Source organism: Scomber japonicus, chromosome 14, assembly GCF_027409825.1.
Source record: "Scomber japonicus isolate fScoJap1 chromosome 14, fScoJap1.pri, whole genome shotgun sequence".
NCBI lineage: Eukaryota > Metazoa > Chordata > Actinopteri > Scombriformes > Scombridae > Scomber > Scomber japonicus.
The window spans coordinates 15,933,781-15,957,518 of NC_070591.1; the positions used below are offsets into that span (position 1 = coordinate 15,933,781).

The 23,738-nt window shown below is 39.1% G+C and overlaps 1 protein-coding gene across 2 annotated transcripts in view; it reads right to left on the bottom strand.

The window, feature by feature from the left end:
- pcdh15a (protocadherin-related 15a) overlaps positions 1 to 23,738 on the bottom strand; it is a 149,222-nt gene that overhangs the window by 46,153 nt on the left and 79,331 nt on the right. For both annotated transcript variants that reach the window (XM_053333387.1, XM_053333386.1), the window contains exons 19-23: positions 18,513 to 18,818; positions 17,172 to 17,402; positions 13,875 to 13,991; positions 8,592 to 8,732; positions 6,379 to 6,491 (exon numbers count right to left, since the gene is read on the bottom strand). In XM_053333387.1, coding sequence (XP_053189362.1) covers positions 6,379 to 6,491; positions 8,592 to 8,732; positions 13,875 to 13,991; positions 17,172 to 17,402; positions 18,513 to 18,818 — 908 coding nt within the window. The remainder of the gene's footprint in view (positions 1 to 6,378; positions 6,492 to 8,591; positions 8,733 to 13,874; positions 13,992 to 17,171; positions 17,403 to 18,512; positions 18,819 to 23,738) is intronic.

The window sequence follows — 23,738 nt, forward strand, 5'->3', positions numbered from 1 at the left end:
ATGCTGGTGGATAAATGTGTTGTCCAAACTGGGCCAACAGTTGAGACTTTCAGTGTGATATAATACAATGCCATCCTGCATGTTTCACTGTCAAATTAGTCTTCCTGACTAAATTATCTATTCTGATACACCAACACCTGGAGGCCTCACCCACGGAAAGACATTAGTGCCTCTCTAACTAGCAGAATGCTGTGAAATATCACAATGTTTGTTGGACTGGCAGAGACCCTATTTGAATATTCTTTTCTGTTTTGGTGTTTATTATTGGGAAACATTTAGGGAATTATAGAAGAACAAATGACTTGCATGCCACAAAAATTAAGCAATGGTGAGAGCAGGCATGTTAGATGTAAAAGGAGCACTTTCATTTGTACTGAATCTTATGCAACACCTCATACAATAATGTCCTGCGTCACCATCACTCTCAGTAATTTAGTATAATGTGACAGCTGACCCCTCTAGCTGCAAATAGCCTGCTAAACACTTCAGAAATCCAAACATCATAATTATTCGGCACCCTGCACCGCTTTATCCTGTATCCATACATGCTGTTTATGGTTAGTTACCTGTTAAGTTAATGTGATAGGTCACACCACTTTTCTTCCTTGGCTTTCAGTGTCGACCTTTAACTGTTATTTGGGATGTGTGCAATGAGTGTTACTTGGCATGTGTTAGACAGCCAAGTGATGTCTGCTTACTTAACAGAGACAAGTGAAAGGTCAGTGCTCTCATGGTACTTAGAGGTTCAAGGCTCAGGGCAGCTGAAAATCAATCATGCCCTTCAGAGGTATGACAGAGCTCCACACCTTAGATTTCCTATGAGGAAGGATATCGGGATAGATAGATAGATTCAAACAGAGAAGGTTGAGATTACTTTTTTTTAAATGCAGGTTTTGCTGAGAGGTTTGACGACAATGTGTGGGAGAGCACACTTTAGGTTTTACATCTAACCCTTTAAATGCCTGGCAATGGGCATGGATGAGTAGGCTGTGAGCACCTCTATCACTTGTAGACACGTCTAGCAAAACAACACTTGCAAGACGGCTGCCAATAAAAGAACTGTATGCTATGAAAGCATGTCATCTGCCTAATTATGTGAGAATTACAGCCTTCTCTGAATTGGAAATGCAATATGGATGGATCTGTTTTCTCTAAAAATGATAAATGCTATTTTCCTCCGGATGTCACGAACAGTAGATGGAGGGCACTGGGTTGAGGAGCTGTCTCCCTTCTAATTCCTCTAAAAGCAGCAGCATCTTAATTTGACAAATAATTTATTGCTTTCTGATTGCCGACTAATGGTCGTGGAGTCCAGTGTGGCTGGTATTTCAAGCTACAGGACATCTATCTACTTCAGGTACTGTGCAGCCATTTGTGAGTCAGACCACTGAGAACATTAAATCAGTGGTCACGCTGTGGTCAGACATTCACAGGAAATTCACACAGACTGTCTCTATGGTCCATTAACGTCAACAAAACTGCAGAAAAAGAGACACACTGTACAATATTACACAGTTTAAATTATTACCACTGACATTCACATTTGTGGACAGAGTAATAGGTAAAAAACTATTTCTCAAAGCTGAAGAAAGATGTATCACAATTTCATATAAAACACTAAATTTAAGTGTTTATTTTAGAGTTTGAGCTATAGTATACTATTGGCTGAGTGTTCATATTAAACACTTATTTTAATATGAATGTTCATGTATGCATGGGGCAGCAAACACATTTTTTACCCAGTAATTTTAGCATCCTGTCAATAATTGCATTATTAGTAGGAAGTCTAGAATAAGTAGTAACAACATGTGCTTGATTGCTGTACTACTCAATGTTGACACTGTTTACTATGCTAACAGTATAACTAAGAGCATCGATAAATAATGGGCTCTAGTGCTCTTCTCAGGATTGCCACACTGCATATTAATGTGACAGGTATGGCACAACATCTGCTGTTTGCAACTACAGCAAACTGTTGTAAAGAGAATAAATAATGGCGTGACATTTCACTCGCAAATGATATTCCCCTTCAATCAGTAAACAGGCCAACTTTCAAATACATTGCAGTGGTAGCAGGTATTAAAAAGGTCTTGGATACACACACACACACACATAAACACCTACAGCATTTTGTATGATACACTATAACCACCAATATATCCTATACAAAATATATGTACTATGTAAAATATAGTACAATTTGAGCCAAAAACGCATGCACAGAACAGATAACTCAGAAAGAAAAAACACAAAAAGATAAAACACAAAAATGCAAAAATGAGGACATGCACACAGAATCACACATATTCACACAGACAGAAATGCACCCCCTCACTGAGCAGAAAATGAAGGGATACTGAAGGGAAGACAAAGTAAGAAAGAAACTGACAGAAATAGATATAAGCTAAGAGGAACAACTCAAGGGATGGGGAGGCTTGGGGTGGGGGGTTGAAAGGAGGAGGATGAGGAGCACAAAATGACATACTCCAAGGTGGCGGGGCCAAAGTCTCATGTGATTTAGAGTAGATTTAGGAGGGCAATTGCTGTGGGAGAGATAAGCAGCACGGAAAACTGCTCAGACTACAGGTTTGCAACACTGGGCTACAAAATGTAGCCTCTGTTTACGAGGTTGGATTCACAAAGTGGGACCATCTTAGATAGCGCCTTACCCCTTCTCATCTCCAGTCTCACACGCACACGCACACGCACACGCACACGCACACGCACACACACACACACACACACACACACAGGGTAAAATAAATATTCATTCCCTTCCCACGTGCCGAGTGCTGAAGCCTTCCCCAAGGGCTGTGTCCGTGACTGCCATATAAAAGAGTCATTCAGTGGTTTAATGATGGGCCACAGAAAATGTTTTTCTTCCCCAAAAAAATTCGGACCAAAACTTAATATTTTTGTCAATATCATAAACTATAAATTATTCACATATTTGATATGAAATAAAAGCAGGCATTAGAAAATACATTACATGAATACAAAATTAGTTAAAGCCGCAGTGTATGGTTTCTGTATATTACTAGTCTATAGAGATGCATGATTTATTATATTATCTGTATGCAATATCATATGACCACAATCCTTTTTCCATTTGAATTTGCATCTCCAATTGTAGTTTTTCCCTTGGCAGCATCAACGCCACATGACACACCCTGCACAGACAGGGACAAAATATTGAGAGGACAGAGATGAAAACACATCGACTGTGAAACAGGGTGAAATGAACTACTAATCAAAGTTGAAACAGATGACACAGCTGCCAAGATGAAGCTAATGCCCTGAAACATACAAGAAAATCCCTTCAAATAAGCCTGAGGTGATAGGGGATTACAGAATCAATCACTTATCACCTGATATAACTCCAATCGACGGAATTACATTGAACAGATAAGACAATGGTGGAGTTGTTGATACAAAGCCATGGATTTGGGAGGCTGTGGTTTAGGCCAGTGTTGTTAATGGATTGCTGTACAAACAGTGATTGAAAAAAATATTATACATGAATACTAGTCATGTTATATTTCATTTATTTCATTGTTTCTGTTGTTCAGATGAAAATAATGATGATTTTTGAGTGACAACACTGTCATTCTTATTCATGCAAAATCATACAGCTCTACTATCAGCAGAAAAAACATATGTGTTTTTGATTTACTGACTTTCATCTGGCAGATGCAAAGAAACATGAGCATGACATTAGAGTAATTTTTGGCCACCTGACAAGTTGTAAATTCAATATTTACTCTCCTTTTAGTTCTGTTTCGGTCTACCAACTACTGAGAAAAATATCTGTGCTTTTACCTTGCTAGATGCTTGACTTTCTTCACACCATACTTCATGTTGTGCAGGTAGTGTACTCTCAGTTTGAAAATATTTGGTAAAAATGGCTGCCTACGGTATTACATGGAGGGCTTGATGAGGGCAGTTAGACTCAATAACTCAGCCTACTTGTAGTCTTCAGATCTAAAACAGCTTCAACACCACAGGCAGCCTTTTCATGAAAGGAAGTCATGAAATTCTATACATTACATTTATACTTCACAGAAACACAAGGTGGCTGCTCCAAAGCTTTAAAAAGCAAGTGGAAGCATGCTGCTACCAGGGATTTAAAGCAAGAAACAATTTGTGAGCCTGAATGTTGTCCAGGAGGAAATATGTATTGTATATGTATTGAATTAAGTATTTTATTAATTTAAAACTGCTCTATGCCTGAAACCAGGCATGGTGCCTGACAACTTTTAGCTCTGCGCTACAGTAGTAACTATGGTATGAGCCATTTATTTGAGCCAACAATGACTGGGAGCTCCTCATTTCCCTCTGACAGATGGAGGGGACCAACCATAAAGCAGGAGCAGAAATCATTAAGTCAGCCAAAGCCCTGCAGAGTTGTTTTAATTGTGTGCTCTGGAGCTGCAGGCATAGCTTACCTGAATGCTGCTATAACTAACTGCCTTCATAGAGACAGACTAGATCTTCTGTGGACGTTTAGAGAGTGATTTGTGTTCAGAGGACTCCTTGGGGAGAGGAATATGGGGAGAGATAGAGAGGTGAAGAATGAGAAGACAGTTCAGTGTAAAGCAAGCAGATTGGACCCTCTCTGCTGGAGAGAACCCTGTCCAGCAGGAGTTACTCAAGCACCTGGCTAATGCTTTCATGGCTCATAATTTACAGCAGGTCTGCCACTGTGTATGGTTAGCATTGTCAATGTGACACTCTACAGCAGTCTGAGCCTATGGTCCTGACCTTCCGTGTGTGTGTCAGACAAAGCACTCATTCAAAGCATTAATCAATGGCCGTTCTATGGCTATGCTGTAGCGAACGTGTATCAATCACTGAATGAAGCTGAGCAATAGGAGAATGTGAGCACACACACAAAGTGCTGGATTAAAAACCACCAGGAAGGTTCTGTTCAATGCGCAAATACACACTCACACTGAACCAAGCACACATTCACAAGGGACAGAGAGACTAAACACTTCACAAAAAGATTTTCCCCTAACCTATCAGGACTATAAACTCCTCACATAGCACTGACATGCTGCATTACCATGCACTTACTGGATATGGTTGTGTGTACTATGTTTCTGTGATGATATGTTGAGTCTGTCCCTGTATTGTGTCATGATGTCTGCTATTACCAAATAATGTATTTGTGCTGCAGAGTATACCATAGCTACTGTACCAAAACAATTCTGTTATCTATCCATCTACCTATCCATCCATGGGCAGAAAGACATACCTATGCATTACCAAAAACACACAATGTTCAACTGATGTTTTGACAGGTTAGACAGGATTTATATTCCCTGTCTAATACATAAAGGCATATCAAATTCTGTTGTGGAAGATTGTCTGCCAAGACTCCCTACCTTGACTGACATGTAAGCTAGTAAATCAATTCACTTAAAACAAGCTTTACTTTAAGCTCCCAGAGACTACATTGTGTCAGGCAACTTTGCCATCAGACCTAAAGCTTTACAGTCAGGCAAGAATCTCCTTAACGCTTCAGACAGGTAACCTCCTGCTGTAGAACATGATGTACTGCAACTGCTAATGCTAGCACTCATAATAGGAGATTTTTCAAAGCAGCTTCAGCTTGAGTGTTAATAATCCATGTATACCTTTAATTATAAATGACTTCTTGGCCTCCTCCTGAGTCACAGTAACATCAGTACAGACAAACTCCACCCAGCCCTGGCACAGTACAGCCGTAAACCTGGTGTATGGCAGCCCATCATCTTGAAGAAATATAGATTATGTTTCCTCGTCCTGCATCTCTCTCTGCCAGTTTAATAGTCTAAACACTTAATCTTGCCAAAAGAGACTCTTAATAAACTCAGAGGGAAGCCGTGCCTTGCCCTCAGAGAGAAACAAATGTGGTTTACAGCGCTGATGATCTGCAGCATCTACCCTGAAGCTCTAATACATATTTATACTCAAAACTCATTAATCAGTCATGCATAGGAAAAAAGAGCATGACAAAGACTGTAACACAGTATCAGAACTAGGGCTACTTTACTGAGTGTTGACGATTATACAACAATAATGCACAAAACAGGGATCATTATTACAAAATGATAAATGCATGAAGAATAGTGACTTCACAGCCATTAACTGCAGTTCAAGGAAAAATAAATAATTTACAGAATGGTTAAATATTAATGTAAGTATTAGAGAAGCTGAATGGTGGATGTGAACACAAATGTAAGCCTATATCAAGGTGTCCTTAACATACCTTTGTCCACTTCCTGCAGTCTTTCTCACTCTGTCTCCCTGTCTGGCACTACAACCTAACTTGCTGTTTGGTGTGTGAATTTACAGGCAGGGACAGCTGCATAACAGTGTGTTAGGGAGACTTACTTGTACTCTTCCTGCGTGAAGATGGGTATGCGGGACGGCTGAAGGACAGTGATCTCCACCAAAGTACTGTTAGACTTCACTGGCTCCCCATCATCATAGGCTATAACAAACAGCTGCAGGGGGTAAGACAGGATACATATAAGGAATACACACATGCAAATGCAAGGGAAAAATTACTCTTTTTTTAAACAACACCATTACTGACTACACAAATAAATCCTTTTTTAAAGGTTGCCGAGCAGTTTTTTGTAGACATACTCGGCATCCTAATAAAGACAGACTGGCAAAAAATAATGTGGTGAGTAGCCTGCACAGCTCCCAGAGTTTGAGTATGAATGTATTGATCTACATTCATACACTGTGTAGAATGGGGCCTAGGGGAACCTGGGGAGGTGTGGCGGAAAAGAGGGAGAGATAGACAGAAATAGGATAAACAGGCACATTTTTATAGAAACAAAGGAAAACACGAGAAAAAAAGAGACCTACACTAGATGTGTATGAGCCACATCCTCATTAAGACCTAATGTCCCATAGCACCTGCTCCAATGTTCACAACCACAGATATGCTTAAGCAGGTTCACCTTAAGTTGGTAAAATTACTATTTATAACATGCATTTGTTTAATCTATAAGGAAACACAGTATCACTAATCACAGACAAACAGAAGCAACATGATCAATGAGCCAATTCAGGACACACAGAGATAATGCCCTAACAATATTCTACACATAGCCTGCAAATGATATCACACTAAAACATGACCAGCAGAACAGAACATTAAATATGAGACATGAATTATTCGATACAATGTAACAAAACTATATGCTCTTGTATTTGTAAAATCGGTTGCAATTTGAATGATGAATATGATTGACATTATTACACATTATCTAGCCTGGCTAATGCCAGACCCTACTGCAATTGAGGCGGGATCAACGAATGTCGATCAAATGCTTCTGTACGCTACTGGACAAACTTACAGCCAATCATATCAACGATAGACAATGATGTATTCAGAGCCTGTAGGGAGCAGCGCGAACACATCCTTTTTATCAAGGGAAAATCATGTAGCGCATGTTTTGTTCTAGTTTCAAAGTGAACTTGCCTTCTAATTAATTTAGTACACAATCTACTGCTGCTTCGAAGGGTAGCTGCAGCTCCGTGGCCGCCATGCTGGATGTAAGCAGAGTCGCTCTACGGCCGTCGTCGTCTTGAGCCTGCTTCCCCGTTCTGTGATTGGTTCCCTAAATTTTGTCTTGGTGGCCATGCTAACTTTCTGAGCGAAGTGGAATGTCGCTCGAATGAGAGCATGGGTTTACCCAGGCTACTTATTATCATCTTTAATTTATCAAATCACTGTGACTTTTTAAACCTGATACATGTTTTTTTACAGACTGAATCAACATTTTTCTTAAACAAAAGTAGTAAGTACTGTTAATGATTCTAACGTCATGTATAGCATCTGCTCAGACGAAACACTAAAATTGTGTTTGTGTTAGTTGACTGGCATCATCATTATCATTCATGCTTCACAATCATCAGTGGACTAGTAACATCCAGTCACAGTCATACAGATGCGCGGCGGGCCGTTATAACAAACTGCTACAGCTCCCTCCAGCAGCCCAACATTCCCACTCATGTGCTATGGCTTTGGTATTGTTGATTTAAATAAGATTTAATGTTCCTGCCACTACATTAAGGAGGATTTAGTTTAGATTCCCTGAGATCTGCCTCAAAAAGCATTGTCAATTCCTTGACCTAGTGTCTCTGACTAAATAACAGAGTAAGATTAACATCCTAGACCATACAAGCTCTGTGTTTTCAGACAGAATGATAAGAATGCAAAAACATGTCTGTGCGAGTTCAAAAACTAGAACGAAAAATGTATCCCGAGGATTTATGAATCTGAATCATGAGAGACAAGAGAAAAAGGAGAGAGACTGGAGGGAGATAACACAAAGACTCGGAGTCCTGCTGAATTCTGAGATCAGTCGGAGGCTGAGATGCCACGCAGACACACACACACAAACAGACACACTCCCAAACACAGTCTGTGTGTCTGTTACTGGCTAGCTGGCTGGGTGAATGAAAACAGACTACACAAGCAAATGACGCAAGACAGAATCAATTTGCTTTCTGTCTAAAAACAGCTTACCATTACATGCAGCAACAACATCATTACTGCTATTGTCACCATCAGGACCATCACTCACCTTAAAAGTAACACTTGGTTCCTCATTCAGGTTGACTTTAGTGATGACCCTTCCAGTTTGTGCTTCCACATCAAAGATGCTCCCACTGTACGGAGACTTCTCCAGGTCTACTCTGTAGCGGACAAAACTGGCTGGAGTACCCTGGAGAAAGGAGGAAGAATAACATGACCCACATTAATTCATCAATATTCCACATATCTGGATACCACCTTTCAAATATTCAATTTGAAATATAAAGTTAAAGAAAGTATGTCAAAGTTATGACGAACTATAAAATGTATTCAAGCCATAAGGAATATTATTTTCTTGGGAATATAACTCTATTATTGTTACATTTGACCATTTATCATTGCATATGTTCATCATATGACATAGCTGAAGAGGTTTACATAAGAAAAGGTTGCTCTTCTGTGTATTCTTAAAAATGTTTTTAATGTTAAATGTCTCACTCCATCTACTTTATCTATTTGAACTGTTTAACCTGTCATGGTCTTCATTAGTCTGTCCCTCATCACATCACCTAATATGAACTCACTGTTATTCATTGATTCAGACCAGCTCTTTCATTTGAAATAAAAAACCCCCCCAAAAAAACAAAAAACACTTCCATTAACCCACCCCTCTAGTCTCCAGAGTAACACTTACATTCATTAGCAAGAGGCGGACTTTAATATGACCCTTTGATTAAGATTAATCACGGCCCATGGGTTACTAATCATCTCTATAGCTTATCTTACTCAAATTCCATCCCTTCAGACCTCAAATTCGGTCTGCTTTTTAATAAGCTTTTTGAAGCTCCGCTCCCTTGCTTCAAATGATTTTGCTCCCTAGGGACAGAGCAAAACCTGGGGCTAGGGAGAGAGGTAAATCCTATAGTAGCAGTGGGTCCCTCGGGAGACTTACTCACACAAATGTGTCTCTAAGAGATTACAAATCTATCTGAGTGAATTCACTAAAGGGATTCTCCAAAAAAAGGCCTCATCTCTAAAAGCTCTTCAAATTGTTTTCTAACATGTAATTGAAAAAGATCTCAGCACAGGATTATTAATAAGACACACCTAAAACAGAGGAATCTAAGACAGTGACAAGACATCTACAATGATGGTAACAGAGACGGTTAAAAGTGCTTTGTTCAAGACTAAAATACCAGTACAGCCAAGTTAGTAACAGCATTCAGCCTAAGGTTTTTTTTTTTCTTCTTCCCACTTGTATCCTCGTTATGATTTTTTTAATGAAACTCAAATGTCTAATTAAGCCCTAGAATATGTGGAGCACAAAAGTAAACAATGATAGAGAAAATGTTCACCTTGAAGTAATCAAGACAATTTGCCTGACTCGTGACACAATACTCTTCAATTCTGTATATATTTTATATGTATATATTATATTTTTCTAAACAGACTTCACATTTCCAAAGGAATTATTATTTCAAAGTGTTGCAAAGCACAGTTTCTTGCAACAGCTCACAGTAAGGGATATTTAAAAATATGCTGAGTGTTGAATGTACAGTAGATACTGTAACATATTATCCTGTTTGCCTATACACATCTTCATCTGTTCAACTAATTTTCTTGTCTGGTTTTCGACTCACAGACTATGAATTTTTTATGTCCACTGCTGGAGTCAAATCACTGTGTCATAAACAATTCAGATGAGCAAAGAAGAAAAAAAAAACGGAAACAAAAGGACAGACACACTTGACAAATAACATGTTTTGGTGAATTTTTGATAGAAAAGATGTAAACACAGTCTCTCTAGGATATACAAAAAAAATTTTTCAGTAAACATCAATGCTAATGCTTAGGTGATTTAGATTTTTCACTGTGACATGTTTTCAGCCAGCTAAAAGTCTTCCTGCATTCTGGATTTTCTCTCATTCTTCCTTGCAAAAGGCTTCTCGTTCTGGAACATTCTTGGGCTGTCTTGCATGCACAGCTCTTTTAAGATCCATACACAGATTTTCAATTATCTTCGTGTCAGGGGGACTATGAGGGCCATACCAAAATCTTCAGCTTGTGTCTCTTGAGGTCGTCCACAGTGGATTTGGAAGTATGCTTACGATCATTATCCTGTTTTGTGAGGGAATTCTTCATATTATCTAGCTGTCTCCTCTTGGGTCAAGCTATACCTCTCACAGGGTGTTATGTTTTTGTCTCTATGCCAAGGCTGCCTGGTGGGCAAATTGTTATCTGAAAGTTCAACTATGCCTGCTGAGAGATATCCAGCTGACAGGAATACACTTAAACTGTACACATTTCCTTAATGGATTAAGTTGTCAACAATCTTTTTACCTTAAGACATCCAAATCTCATGGTGGTTCGGAATTAGCAAGCTTTTATACAGACGGCGGGATGTTAGCATTCAGAATTTGCTGGAATTTAGTGGGATCCCTCCACCTATTTAATGTGCCATAGCCTACAACACAACCCCAATGCATGATAGATCCACCCCCGTGCTTAGCAGCTGGTAAGGTGTTCTTTTCATGAAAAGCTGCTCTTATTATTCTCCAAACATACCTTTACTGATTGTGGCTAAAGAGTTCTATTTTAACTTCATCAGCTTACAGCACTTGTTTCCAAAATGCTTTAGGCTTCTGTGGATGTTCCTTTGCATACTTATGTCATTGGATTTCATGATGAGCTGCACAGTGGAATGGTGCATGTGCAATGGTACTCCTGAGCCTGCTGAGACTTCCTGCAGGTTTTTTGCAGTCAGATGGGGGATTTGAGTTGCCTTTCTAAGCATATGAGCAGTTCTCTCTGGACTTTATTTGGTCTACCAGATCTCATCTTGACCTCCGCAGTTGTCCTAACTTGCCATCTGTTAATTACATTTTGCACTGTGGAAAAGGCAAGCTGACAAGGCGTTGCTATCTTCTTGTATTGTAGCCTTCCCCTGCATTGAGGACATCAATAACTTTCATTTTTAGAATCTTACACAGCTGCTTAGAGGAACTCAGAGTTGCTGCGTGTTTGCATAAGGTTTGAAGGGTCAGAGTATATTGGCACCACCTGGCATCTAATGACAGTTGGTGACATGCCCAAATAGCTGATTAAAGTCTGACACCTTGTTAAAAGAATCTGAGACTTCAGAAATGAACTCTTAGGGTGCCTGAACTTTTGCACATGCCACAAAAATATTTTTACTTTTTTCTATTTTTGCTCAATTAATGACATAAAAAGTAGCTATGCATTCATGTTTGATGATAATATTGTGTTTTTTCCCATAGACTGTGTTTACATCTTTTCAGTTAAAAAAAGTGACCAAAATGTTATTTGTTAAGATGTTGCAAAAGTTTTGTATACTACTACGCAGTACTAGCTGGCCACCAAAGCAAGATTATAAAGAAAAAACATTTTCTTTGTCTTTTTTAAAATGGCAATAGTACAATTTCTCTGCTGTGATGAAAACCACAACAGCAGAAAAAAACCTTTCAGTCATAAATAACATACTCTTCAACTCTTGTGATGCAAAATAAAGCTTCTTACTGGAACATTTGTCTCCATGGTGATCTCCTCTTTCATTCAGGGTGATATTAACATTGACATTATGGGGTTGACTTGCAATGCCAAAAATACAGTAACTTAAAAAAATCCATTAGCATTACTTCTCTCCAGGTAGATACTTTTCCATCCAAAATACACACAAAATAAAAGAATGGGAATGAGCAATTATGACCTTCAGACAGAAATTTTTCAGAGCTCATATTTGTCACATCAAGACTACAAGCTCGAGTGCATCTTCTCCTCTCTGTCTCTTTTTATGTGTGCAGGTTTGTTCATGAGCCTGTGTAATAGAGGAAGAGTGTGGGTGTGCACATTTGTATGTGTGTTAGGCAAGCAGTAGCCCTGTTCCATCAAACAGAGGTGTCTATGATAGGCATCCTGTCAACAAAGTGCTTTGAGCTCCAAATCCAGGTCAATAAGAGACTGGGTTAGTCTGCCCCTGTTAGGAAATCTAATCCCTCTGTCTGTCAAACCATTTTCCTGAGTCACACCAATGTCTCGCACACACTACATGCCACACAACTGTAGTCATGATCACATAATGACAATTTTGTGCCTATTATTTGTGCTCCAGCACTGCTGGTTATTTTCTACTGAACAATACTTCTCAATAGGAACTGTTCTGGGTAAAATCCTGTAATAGGAGAGAAAGGCATGCGTTCACATTAAAAAGAATGATTTCAGAGCTGCATAGACAGTGAGACAGAGCGGGAGGGAGAGAGGGAACAAAGCAGGAGGAGGGAGAGTTCCCCTCTGAGAGGGAAAGTAAGATGTACAGCAGTCAGTGTGGCACTCTGAAGATGCTCTACCACCCACAGCTGAGAGTGACAGGGATCCATATCCCTCAGCGTTTAAGTGCTGCAGAGAGTACATAAGCTCACCCAGCCCTGGTGAGATCCTGCCAACTGAAGAACCACAAATAACAAGTATCAAGTCTATACGTATTTAAAAGAAATACATTCAGAATCGGAAGCCATTAGGGCAAAACGGAGGCAACAGGGGGGCGGATTCCTATTCCTATTTTCACTGTGAAAATTTGCAAATAAATTAAAAAAAGAAATAACCAAAGCACTATAAGAGTTTAAAGTTTGATGAAGACTCTATAAAGGAAAACAAACAACTAAGTAAGAAGACTGCTGACTCACCATGTGTTATCAAATATTAAGGTGGGTGCTACTGCCAATAAAAGTTCAGCTGGGTTGAATGACATAAAGGCATCCAGTGCTCCTTTGTTGCCTCATTTTCAGTCATACAATTTCTAGTCTCTGCTGGGTGTCACCACTTCTCTACTGCATTGTGTGATTCTGTCCTTTGGTTTCCAGATTAAAACAAAAAACAAAAAAACAAAATAGAGAGGAAAAAAACTTCATAGCTCCAGCCCCTAATTGCCCCTGGTGGGATTAATAAAGTTGTTTTGAGTTTTGAGTCCCGGGAGAAACTGTTCAGATATACAGAGGTAGAGGAGTCTGAGGAAGCATGACGCTGTCTGAGGGAACCGGTAGATGAATCATACAAGTGAGGATGCTAAACAAGAACCCTTACAATTAGAACCACTGGTGCAGAATGAAAATACACACTGTGTTAATGAGTGCACTGGAGTTATGGAAATCTCTTTAAAATGCATCGTGTGACATGCTGCATCTGACAATGTTTTGAGAGGAGACACAGATGGATTAAAAAAGCTTTGTGTGCTTTGACACTGAAACACCAATGTTATATGCACTGCATATTTTAAACAGACACTTGAAGTGTGACAGAGGTATTTGTGTATACTTACTGGTGGGTCTTGGTCGTCGGCAAACACTGTTGTGATGACTGTTCCTTTCTCTGCATTGGGTGCCACCATGCCCTTATACAGATCGTGGCTAAAGATGGGAGAGAAGTCATTCATGTCCTAAAAACAAGAAGAGGTGCAATGAATGTGGGTTTAACAGTTAACTATTAGAGCTATTTGTAACTGTGGTCAGCTTACACACATGTGGTAGTTATATGCCAGTGTTACTGGGTCATTATAGTTCAACATTTTCAGTTACTCTAAATAGAAAGGGTACACATGAAGGCCAGCATATTATTTTGGTTACAGATAAGATTTGGCATTTAAAAGGTCTAAATGTCTTTTAGGGAGGGGGGCCTGCTGCTTCATTTTTTAAAACTTGTTTTGGATTTACATTTCCATAATTCCATAGTTCTCTCAATTCAAATTATTTAAAAAATCGTTTGATTTTGTGAAGTAGCACGAGAAACAAAAAAAACATTATTAAACAACCACCATTGTTCAGGAGGTTTTTATCAAGAGATGAATTATCTGCAGGGGTGTGCTTCTCTCCAAAAAAAGGGGGAAAAAAGGGTGGAATAATGTACACACAACCAGACAAAATATATAACATAGGCCTAAAGTTACATATGATACCTTTAAATGGCATAACTGATATTAAAAGCAATACAGAGTACAGGAGCCAGACAAACAAGTTATAAAACAACATTCGCATTGAAACAAAAAACATGTCTATTTTGGGCACGTTACAATAAATCAACTCACTATGAAAATACAACAACAAAAACAAACAAAAAAAGAATGTAATTGGCTAGAAATGTCCAGCCTTCCAGTGGACAAGAAGTGCTCACAGAAAACTGTGCTAAAGTTGTCTGCATGCTTAAAGAGTAACATTGCTGCAGTGCAGATTTTGCAGCTACTGCTTTGTTTGACTTTAGTTAACACTTAAAGCAAGTTATTGTGGATTCAGGGAGATTTTACTACTGCAGTAATTCACCATAACCCTGGCAGTGTCGTTTTGTCCTCTGTGCTTTAAAACATAAAATAGTAACTGGAAATTGTGTGTTAATTAGACCAATACAAAGCTTTTCTATTTTGATTGTCCTTTTCTTCAAGCCTTTTATCATGTACAGTATTACTGTAGGTATAATTTGTCTCATATTTAAATACTCTTTGTGTTTACCTTATCTTTACTAATAAACAAAACCATTCCAATGTGAAAGAAATAAATACTCATAACTGCTTTCTACTGTATTAAAGGTTTGGATGGTTGCAAACAACTTATGTTTAAAATGTTTTTAATCGCTCAAGAAATCTCAAGATAATGGCGCCTGACAGAGGGTTTTCTGACCTAATTGAATGTCTGATGTTTTAACAGTTTTCAATGAGATTTTACAAGCTGGACCTTTGGGAAATACACACACACACACAACATCAAGTTGTAAGATATCTAACGGAACAAAAGGTCTAGCACATTACTGATCAAAAACATGGTATATGAAAAAGAAATCCCATTGGTGGCCCTTACAACAGCTGATGTAAAATGTTGTAAAATGCTGCCTTCTTATCTCATCTCTTTTTGTGCATGAGACTCCCTTTATGTGATAAAACAGTTTTGTTGGGATTTGGTGATTTACAGCTCCCTAGCACACAGTGTAAACTTTTAATAACTGCTTTTAATAACCCTCTCCTTGTAAGTAATACACAGCATATCTTATTGTGGGCCTGCAAAGGAATGAAACCTTGTTAACTTTGCAATCTTTGCTTTGCTGTGCAAGAATGAGAACTCAGTGAGCCATTCACACATCTCTCAGGAATAGCTTGACTCTATAGTATAACTGCTAGAGCCTGATCTTCTTTTCTCTTGACTTTTCTTTTTACTTTCCACTGTTTTGACTGAGCCATGGGCAGCAGTATGTGTTGTGTTAACTCAGTGGTGTAGGGCAGCCACACTTTGATCTATACACAGGTTTATTGTTTCCTAGCAGAAAATCTATGATCCAGTTTGCTTTGAACAACAAAGTCTGATCCATGTGCTGCAAGAGTTCACAATGAAGCTGTGAACAAGATGCATGCAAAGATACACTTGAGCTTTCTTGAATCATACATCCTGTTGTATGATTCAAGTATGCACACATATTATATCTCCATCCATGCACACACCCATATCCAAACAAAAACTGTGTGTCTGTCATACATTTCTGAAGTGCAAGAATAGAGGAAAAAAAGTTTGGGAGACTCATTCAGAACAGCAAGACACGCAGGACACTAAATCCATCACTGCAAGGCATGCGACGAAAGAGACGACAACAAAACAATACAAGGGGAAATCAAACACAAACGACTTCAAATAACCCTCTGGAGATGTTATATGAGGAAGAAAGTGGAATCAGTGGGATCGACTCAATCTCTAGTCCCTGAGAAGCCTGTGTGAATCCATTAGGCTCATTCTAATTCATGTCTGCCATTTCAAATAGCAGACATTGGTTTGATATCAGTGGCTGTGCAATGTCTTATCCTATCAAACACTGTTCCCGGGTGACAGCATGAACAGTGCAACAAAGCTTGCCCTTATCGGAGGACAAACTCACTCCACAGGTTGGCAGACCATGCGGTGAGACTGCTTGAATGAGCTAAGGCCCTTCCTCCCACTATGAAGAGCTTAATTCTGCAGACTTTAAAACAGTTACTAAGGGTGGACTGAATTCATACACAGAAAAACAATATGTCTAGGCACACATTTTGAAACAAATGCACATCCAGAATAACTCAGAATAAAAACACACACCCTTTAACACACACACACACACACACACACACACACACACACACACACACACACACACACACACACACACACACACACACACACAAGTATTGGTATAACAATATAACAGATTCAGCAGTTAATATCTTGAAAAGTTGGAAAGGGTTCCTGAAAAACCTGACGCAATTGACACAAAGCTAATGAGTCATTCGATCTGGAATAGCACTGGGTGCATGAAAGCAGTGCCTCTCCATTATTCCTCTTTGCCCTGTTGAAGCTACAAGGAGACAGGTCCGGAGGCTAAACCATGTTTTACAAAAACACATTCAGCTTTGGTGCTGAATGGCATAATACTGAATTTCACATCACAAATAGCATAGATGCAATACTGTTCAATATGCCCCCAATCTTATGTGAGCTACTACTGCTGTTAAACTCTAATAGCTCACCACTTATTCAATGTCAGTGCTGCAGCTTCTGAGGGACAATGAGGATAGATGGTTGTGGTGGGCTGACCATCTGAAGGCTCTTACCGTGATGCGGACTGTGACGGTAGCTTGCCCTGGGGGCATGACCCCTCTTTGGTCGACAGCTTCCACCTGGAAAGTGTAAGAGGCCCCCATACTCATAGCTGCCAGATCCTCAAAGTCCAGGGTCTGCAGCACAGCTAACTCTCCCGTGACAGGGTTCAAGGAAAACAGCTGCCTGGCCGATTCAGTCTTGATCCGATATGTGACATTGGAGAAGAGGTCCGAGTCCACCGCCTGTAAAGAGGAGGAAGAAGGCGGTGAGCAGAAAATCAAATAAAACAATTACAGAACTGTACCTTAGAAACAACAGAAAATATGTATGCAAAAAAAAACATGTTATGGAAGGGGAGTGAGAGCTACTTACATTTGAGGAATTGCATGAATATTCATGTTTTATTTCTGTCTTTCTGTTTAATTCCAATGCTAGAGGGGTTACTTACATCAATCATTAATAGGTTCTGATTAAATTAAGCAAAGGAAAGCTTAAGTTGGTCCTCTTTGCATGAAATCACAGCCATTGAAGTAGATGTAATTTGCAAAGGCTTAGGTTTCAATATGAGATTAAAGGATCCAGTATGGTATGTGCCCTCCATGTACAGAAACACACACACAAAGAATTATTCATTGATGTGTTATAAAAAAAGATAAAATACATTCAGGTCACTCATTAGCTCACTTTTACTCTTGAGGTCTTGCCAGCCACCCCTGTTTAGAGTTGAGGTGTTGTTGCCTAGGAGATTAATGGTGTCACAGTGCCTGTGTCAATCAAACCCCTCACTCTCAACCTGCTTCTAACTCTCTTCTTGCTTTATCTCTGTGTGAGAAATGTCACTCACAATATGCCAGCAATTACTCGCCCCTTTACTCTTTGCTCTGCATCCACTGGGTTTCGTTACACTTCACTTTGGTGCAAACATGCATACCATTATTTGACAGTGCCAAATCTACTCAAAGACAGATTCCACCAAGTTGAAAAGTTTAGCAGAAATTGCATTACATTAATGTTTGTCAGAAGAGATGGAAAAATGATCCTCTAAAAAAGCCTGGTTATGACTTTGTAAAATTCAGCTTCATGTCATATTCGGAAATGCCCAGAGAGCTGTCAAGATAGTAGCAAAAAAAAAAAAAAGTTTCTCTCTGCTGTGCATAGAAAGGCTGTGTATGTTTCTGCCTGAGTAAATGTTTCCATCTGGAAATAGCTGACATTTTAAATACTAAATTGCCTGCACTTCAAGTCAAAAGACTTCAAACAGCCGTGCTACATGATATAAAGGGAGACAGGAGTCATATAGGGATGGAAAGAAAGAGACAACTGAAAACAAACAAAAACAACCCCACACTTACACTTAGCTTCAAAACCACAGTTCCAACAGGGCTGTTCTCGGGTACGTTCACCACATAAGTTTCCTGGGAGAAGACCGGGCTGTTGTCATCTATATCCTTAACGTGAACTGAGAGGGTCAAGGTGGTCCGTCGTGGGTCCACTGCCCCATCTGAAGCCTCTACCACCAAGTCATATTGGCTCCTAAGCTCCCGGTCAAGTGGCACTTTTGTGTAGATGCTGCCATTAGCACTGACTGTAAACAAATCAGGATGATTCACGATCCGGTATTGCACCTGGCCATTAGCCCCTGCATCTGGATCTGTGGCCTGGGGAGATAGAAAATGATGAGAGGGCTCTGTTAGTTCTGTCAGTGTGATTGTGTTTGTGTATGCAGTGTAGGAATATTAAAAGAAATGTCCAATGTTACGTTAATATATGTGCAAGACACTCTATAAAAACAGATCAGATCAAGTCTTTTGTTTGGCTTCAGTTTGGCTGATGTGATGTCTGACACTTGTGGTTTTTGCTGAGGTTGCAACAATTGCATTTTAATGAACTACAGTGAACATAATTCATTTTTGAAAAGTGGTGTAAAGCATAAAATACAGCCTTGAGAATCAGATGGAGGCATAATTGTGGCCATTAGCTTACAGTGTACTGAATGACTTTTAGTATGCTGAAAAAAAGGCAGGTAGTGAGCTCAAACCTCAATAAAAAGTCACCAAAAAAAACAACATTCCCCTCTGATGCTGCTGAGGTAAATCAACAACCTGTAGGAAACACTGAGAATCTATTTACCTATATCAATAATACCTGAGACAGACAAACATTCAGAAATATGCAGTATATGAATAAAAGATATTAAAATTTAAATGCAGACAAATTTCCCTTTGGGCAGACGGCAGCTGTTTTGAGTTTGATGATCCACTACATGATCCATTAGAGCTTGGCTTTATTTTAACGCCTTAAATATTTACAGAGGCTTCAAGCACAATCCTGTGTAAGCTATGGTGCCGCAACCGAGCTGAAACAACTCTCATAGGTTTGAGTCTCATTTCCTGTTCTTCATAGTGAGATTAGAGTCTTTGTCACAGACTCATGAGTAATCATTCGTGGGTTCAAAAGGCCACAAACCTATTTCATGCAAACTCTGCATCTCATCAAAAGGAAATCCTTGAATGCTAAATCAGCCTTTAATATCATCCATATAATTCTTTAAACACAGACAGTAAAATAAAAAGGTCAGAGAAAATGAATAACTTAAGAGGAGCACACAGTGCTATATTGTGAGGCTGTGGTGATTCTGCAGGGCAAAACTAAGTGAGTTGCTGAATTACCCTGAAGATAAGACATTATTATGCATGTGTATATTGTATGCGACTTTGTGTTTATATTCATACTCCCACAGTCTGGTGGTAATTCTTCATTGTAATTGAGATAGAGAGAAAGAGAGAGAAAGAGAGAAAGAGAGGGGTGACTCACAAGAAGACAGAGGGAGATCAAGCCACATTTCATCTGTCTGTTGGAAATCATTTCTCAACCTTCAGAGCAAGTAAGGACAATGTGGCACAGAGATGGGGAAAAGAAAATTCTATGAGGAACAGTGGAAGATTTTGAGCTGCCCTCTGACCTGCAGCAGGTGTTGATCATGACAAACACAGATGTTCAAATGCTATGGTGCAAAGTGCATAGCCTAACTCACCACAAGAACAGCACCAAATTATCTGGCAATCGTTGGGCTATTTGGTGATAGTGTGTAAATCATATCTGACATCTCTAGCTTGAGACTTTTCCAATCAGGAATCATTTAGTGGTGGTAACTGGCACAGACTTCTGATTGTGAGCTTATGGGCAGGCTTGGTTTACTTTGAAGGTGGAAGCAGTAAAACATCCAGCAGGTGCGGGTGGTTGCAGCACATAAATCAGCTTGATCAGGTGGTTGCAGGTTTAGAGCCCTCTAATATGTATCTGCATACACTGAGAAATTTGTTTTCTTTGTACACTGTTGGCTGGGGGCCAGTAGCTTGTTTCTCTCCTTTTTTTTGCATTTACAAAAAGTGCCTATTCATCTTGTGTGTGTCTTGCTTCAATGCTGAAACCTCAAATTTTGCCTGGATTTCCCACTTAAACTGCAGTCAAATGATGTCTCAGCACAGCAAAAACATACATGATGTTCAACAGCCTCTCTATTTACTATTAAGCCTACATGATGCTTTCACGATGCAGCTGAAACAAATGCTGATCGATTTGTCCTCTGGTCATATTGATGCTCAGATTATGGATCCCTGAGCAAACACAACAGGCTTGCATGGTGCAGGATTTGTCAGTCACAGAACAAATGACTCTATTAGCACAAGCAATGCTGTAAATTGTGATAACCTATAGTGTAAATCGTCTTTAATCTACGTGGGTGTGTGTGTAAAATAAGAACAGGTGGGAACCAGTTCCAATTACTGTAATGATAATTCAAAATGTTTTAGAGCTGGCATTAAGCTATTTAATATTATTATAAATTTGCACTGGAGTCGTCTTCACAAGTGCCTGAAGCTTTGTAGTTGGCTGCATTATTACTCCTCCTTGAAGAATGATTTAACCTTAACACATGATCACATTTAAGTGTGAAATAATGTTAAAAAAGTAGACACAAATAGCAGGTGATTTCAAGCTGTTCAAGTCTGTATTTAGCAGCTATGTAAATATGTACAGTAACTTAAATTAATGTTTTATTGTGTGCATTGATTTTATGAATATTCAGTTAAAAAGATTCAGAATTTACTTATTTTAGTTTTCAATCTTTTTTTAACCATATTGGAATTGAAACTAGGAATTGATAAGAACTATATCAAAAAAATAGAATTGGAATCAATATATTCAAACCCTACTTGTAACAGATATGCACTTGCATTCAAAGCTCCTAAAAAATCTCCACATCACAAAACATTATCTAGGCCCACAGAGAGAGAGAGAGAGAGAGAGAGAGCTAACAGTTGAAGAACATTTATCAGCCTGTTGAGAAGGGTGATGAAACACTGAGTAATAGTGGTGTATATAAGGTGACCATGTTCCAGCTCAACTACCTTCGTCTGCTTCTTACCTTTGGCATGCAGAGTTTCAAATGTCAGGTGTGTTATCTAGTTCATAAGATTGACAGATATAAGAGGCAGCAACATCTTTTTTCCTACACACTCCTTTCATTTTCACCTTAGACGGACTCTGTCTCAGGTCAAGGAGGGACGGAGGAAGAAAGGGAGCAAAGAAGGAAGGAAGGAATGAGGAAGTAAAGGAGTAAGGAGGGAGGGAGGAAAAGAGGAGGGCAGTAAGGAGAGGAAGGAAGGAAGGAAGGAGGGAGGGATTAAAAGAGGAAGGAAGGAAGGAGAAAAGGAAGGAAGGAAAGGAGGGAGGGAGGGAGGAAAAGGGGAAGGAAGTAAGGAGAGAAGGAAGGCAGGAAAAGAAGGACAGAAGGAAGGAAGGAAAAGAAGGATAGATGGAAGGAAGGAAGGACAGAAGGAAGGAAGGAAGGAAGGAAGGAAGGAAGGAAGGAAGGAAGGAAGGAAGGAAGGAAGGAAGGAAGGAAGGAAGGACAGAAAGAAGGAAGGAAAAGAAGGATAGATGGAAGGGAGGAAAGAAAGACAGAAGGAAGGAAGGAAGGAACAGTCAAAAGAGATGGGGTCAATTTGACCCGGGAGGACAACAGGAGGGTTAAACTCCAGAGACCAGAGCTTTTATCTCTGAGTAGTCTATCCCTCTTGCACTTTGCCTGCAACTATAAATAAAATCTTACAGTAACACTTAACAACCTCTTACAAACAGACCAAACATTTGCTCCTCACACCAAAGGGAATGTTCTCCAAAAACACTGTGCAATGACCATGACCTCCTAAAATGCAAAAATGTGCTCTTTGCTTAACAAATGATTAAATGTTTCTCTACCATGAGAGGATTAAGCAAAGGAGACAAACCAGAAAGAAGTTGTTAAAGAGATACTTGAAATTGGGTGAAGGTGGACAGCTAAAGAAAATAATAGTGGCATTGTGACTGGTTTGATTTGTAAGAGTCTATAAACTAGCCCCTAACTGTGACAAGAGTGCTCAGCTCAGCTTCCACTTCATGTCAAGAGATTTAAAGTTTGCAAAAGTCCTTCTTATTTAATCAACATGCCTTTTTCTATTGCATCTATTAAATTGCATAAAAGTCTTAACAATCAAGTAAAACAAGATTTTAAATGATAATGAAAAGGAAACCCAATTATATCTGAATCAAATGAAATATATAAATAAAATTAGAATCTGTACGGTTATTGAACCATTTCAATTCGCCGATATTTTCATTTTATAACAGCAGTGGAAATTTTCTTTTTTAAATTTATGTTTAAAAAAGGCTAGAATTCAAGAACATCAGGACGTTTCCATCTTTGTGCAGTATAGAGGCAGCTTTAACACATTTACACATTTATTCTGACTCTAGGCACTATGAAATGACTGCTTCCTTCAGATCTAAGGGACCTACTGGGTTTTTATCCTTCAAGCATATCTGAACTCCATTTATGTCCTAAGCCATTAAGTGATTCATAAACTAACAGCAGCACTTTAAAATCTACTAGACTAGACTACCTGGAAGCCACTGTTGAGATTTAAGAGTAGGTTTGCCTGGCTCCTGTTAGAAGTCTATCAGCAGCATTGATAATTGTGTATCCACATGAGATCAAAGCATGTGTGAGGACATAAATCTTCATTCTGGCAGTTTTTGGATGATAAAAGGCTGATTGTGTTATCGTGTTAAGTTGTTATACTGCAGCCCAAAGAAGCAATAATAATCATCCTCCTTATTGAAATGTAGAATTACAGCATCCCTTTCTTGTCATTATTTAACTGAAATCACACCCAGCTGTTTATTTGCAGAACACACTGATACAGTTAAGCTATAGGAGTATAATCATTTGGAGAAAAAGTAAAGTGTATATGGGTCTCATCCACACAACTGTGGTGGAGCGATCTCACTCTTTTGCAAGATTTATCATAAAAGGAGTAGTCTAAAAGAAGTTTGTCTACAGTCCACCATCAGATACATTTCTAATGTAATGTATAAATCATGGTTTTGTTATGGAAGTAAGTAGGCTCATTTGTAACTACAATATGTCACCAGTGTTGAAGAGATTGTTCTTATTTCATGACATTGTTATAGAACAGTGTTGCATTGACAAAAAACCTCAATCCCTTCTTGATCAGCTACAACAGGCAAAGCTATTG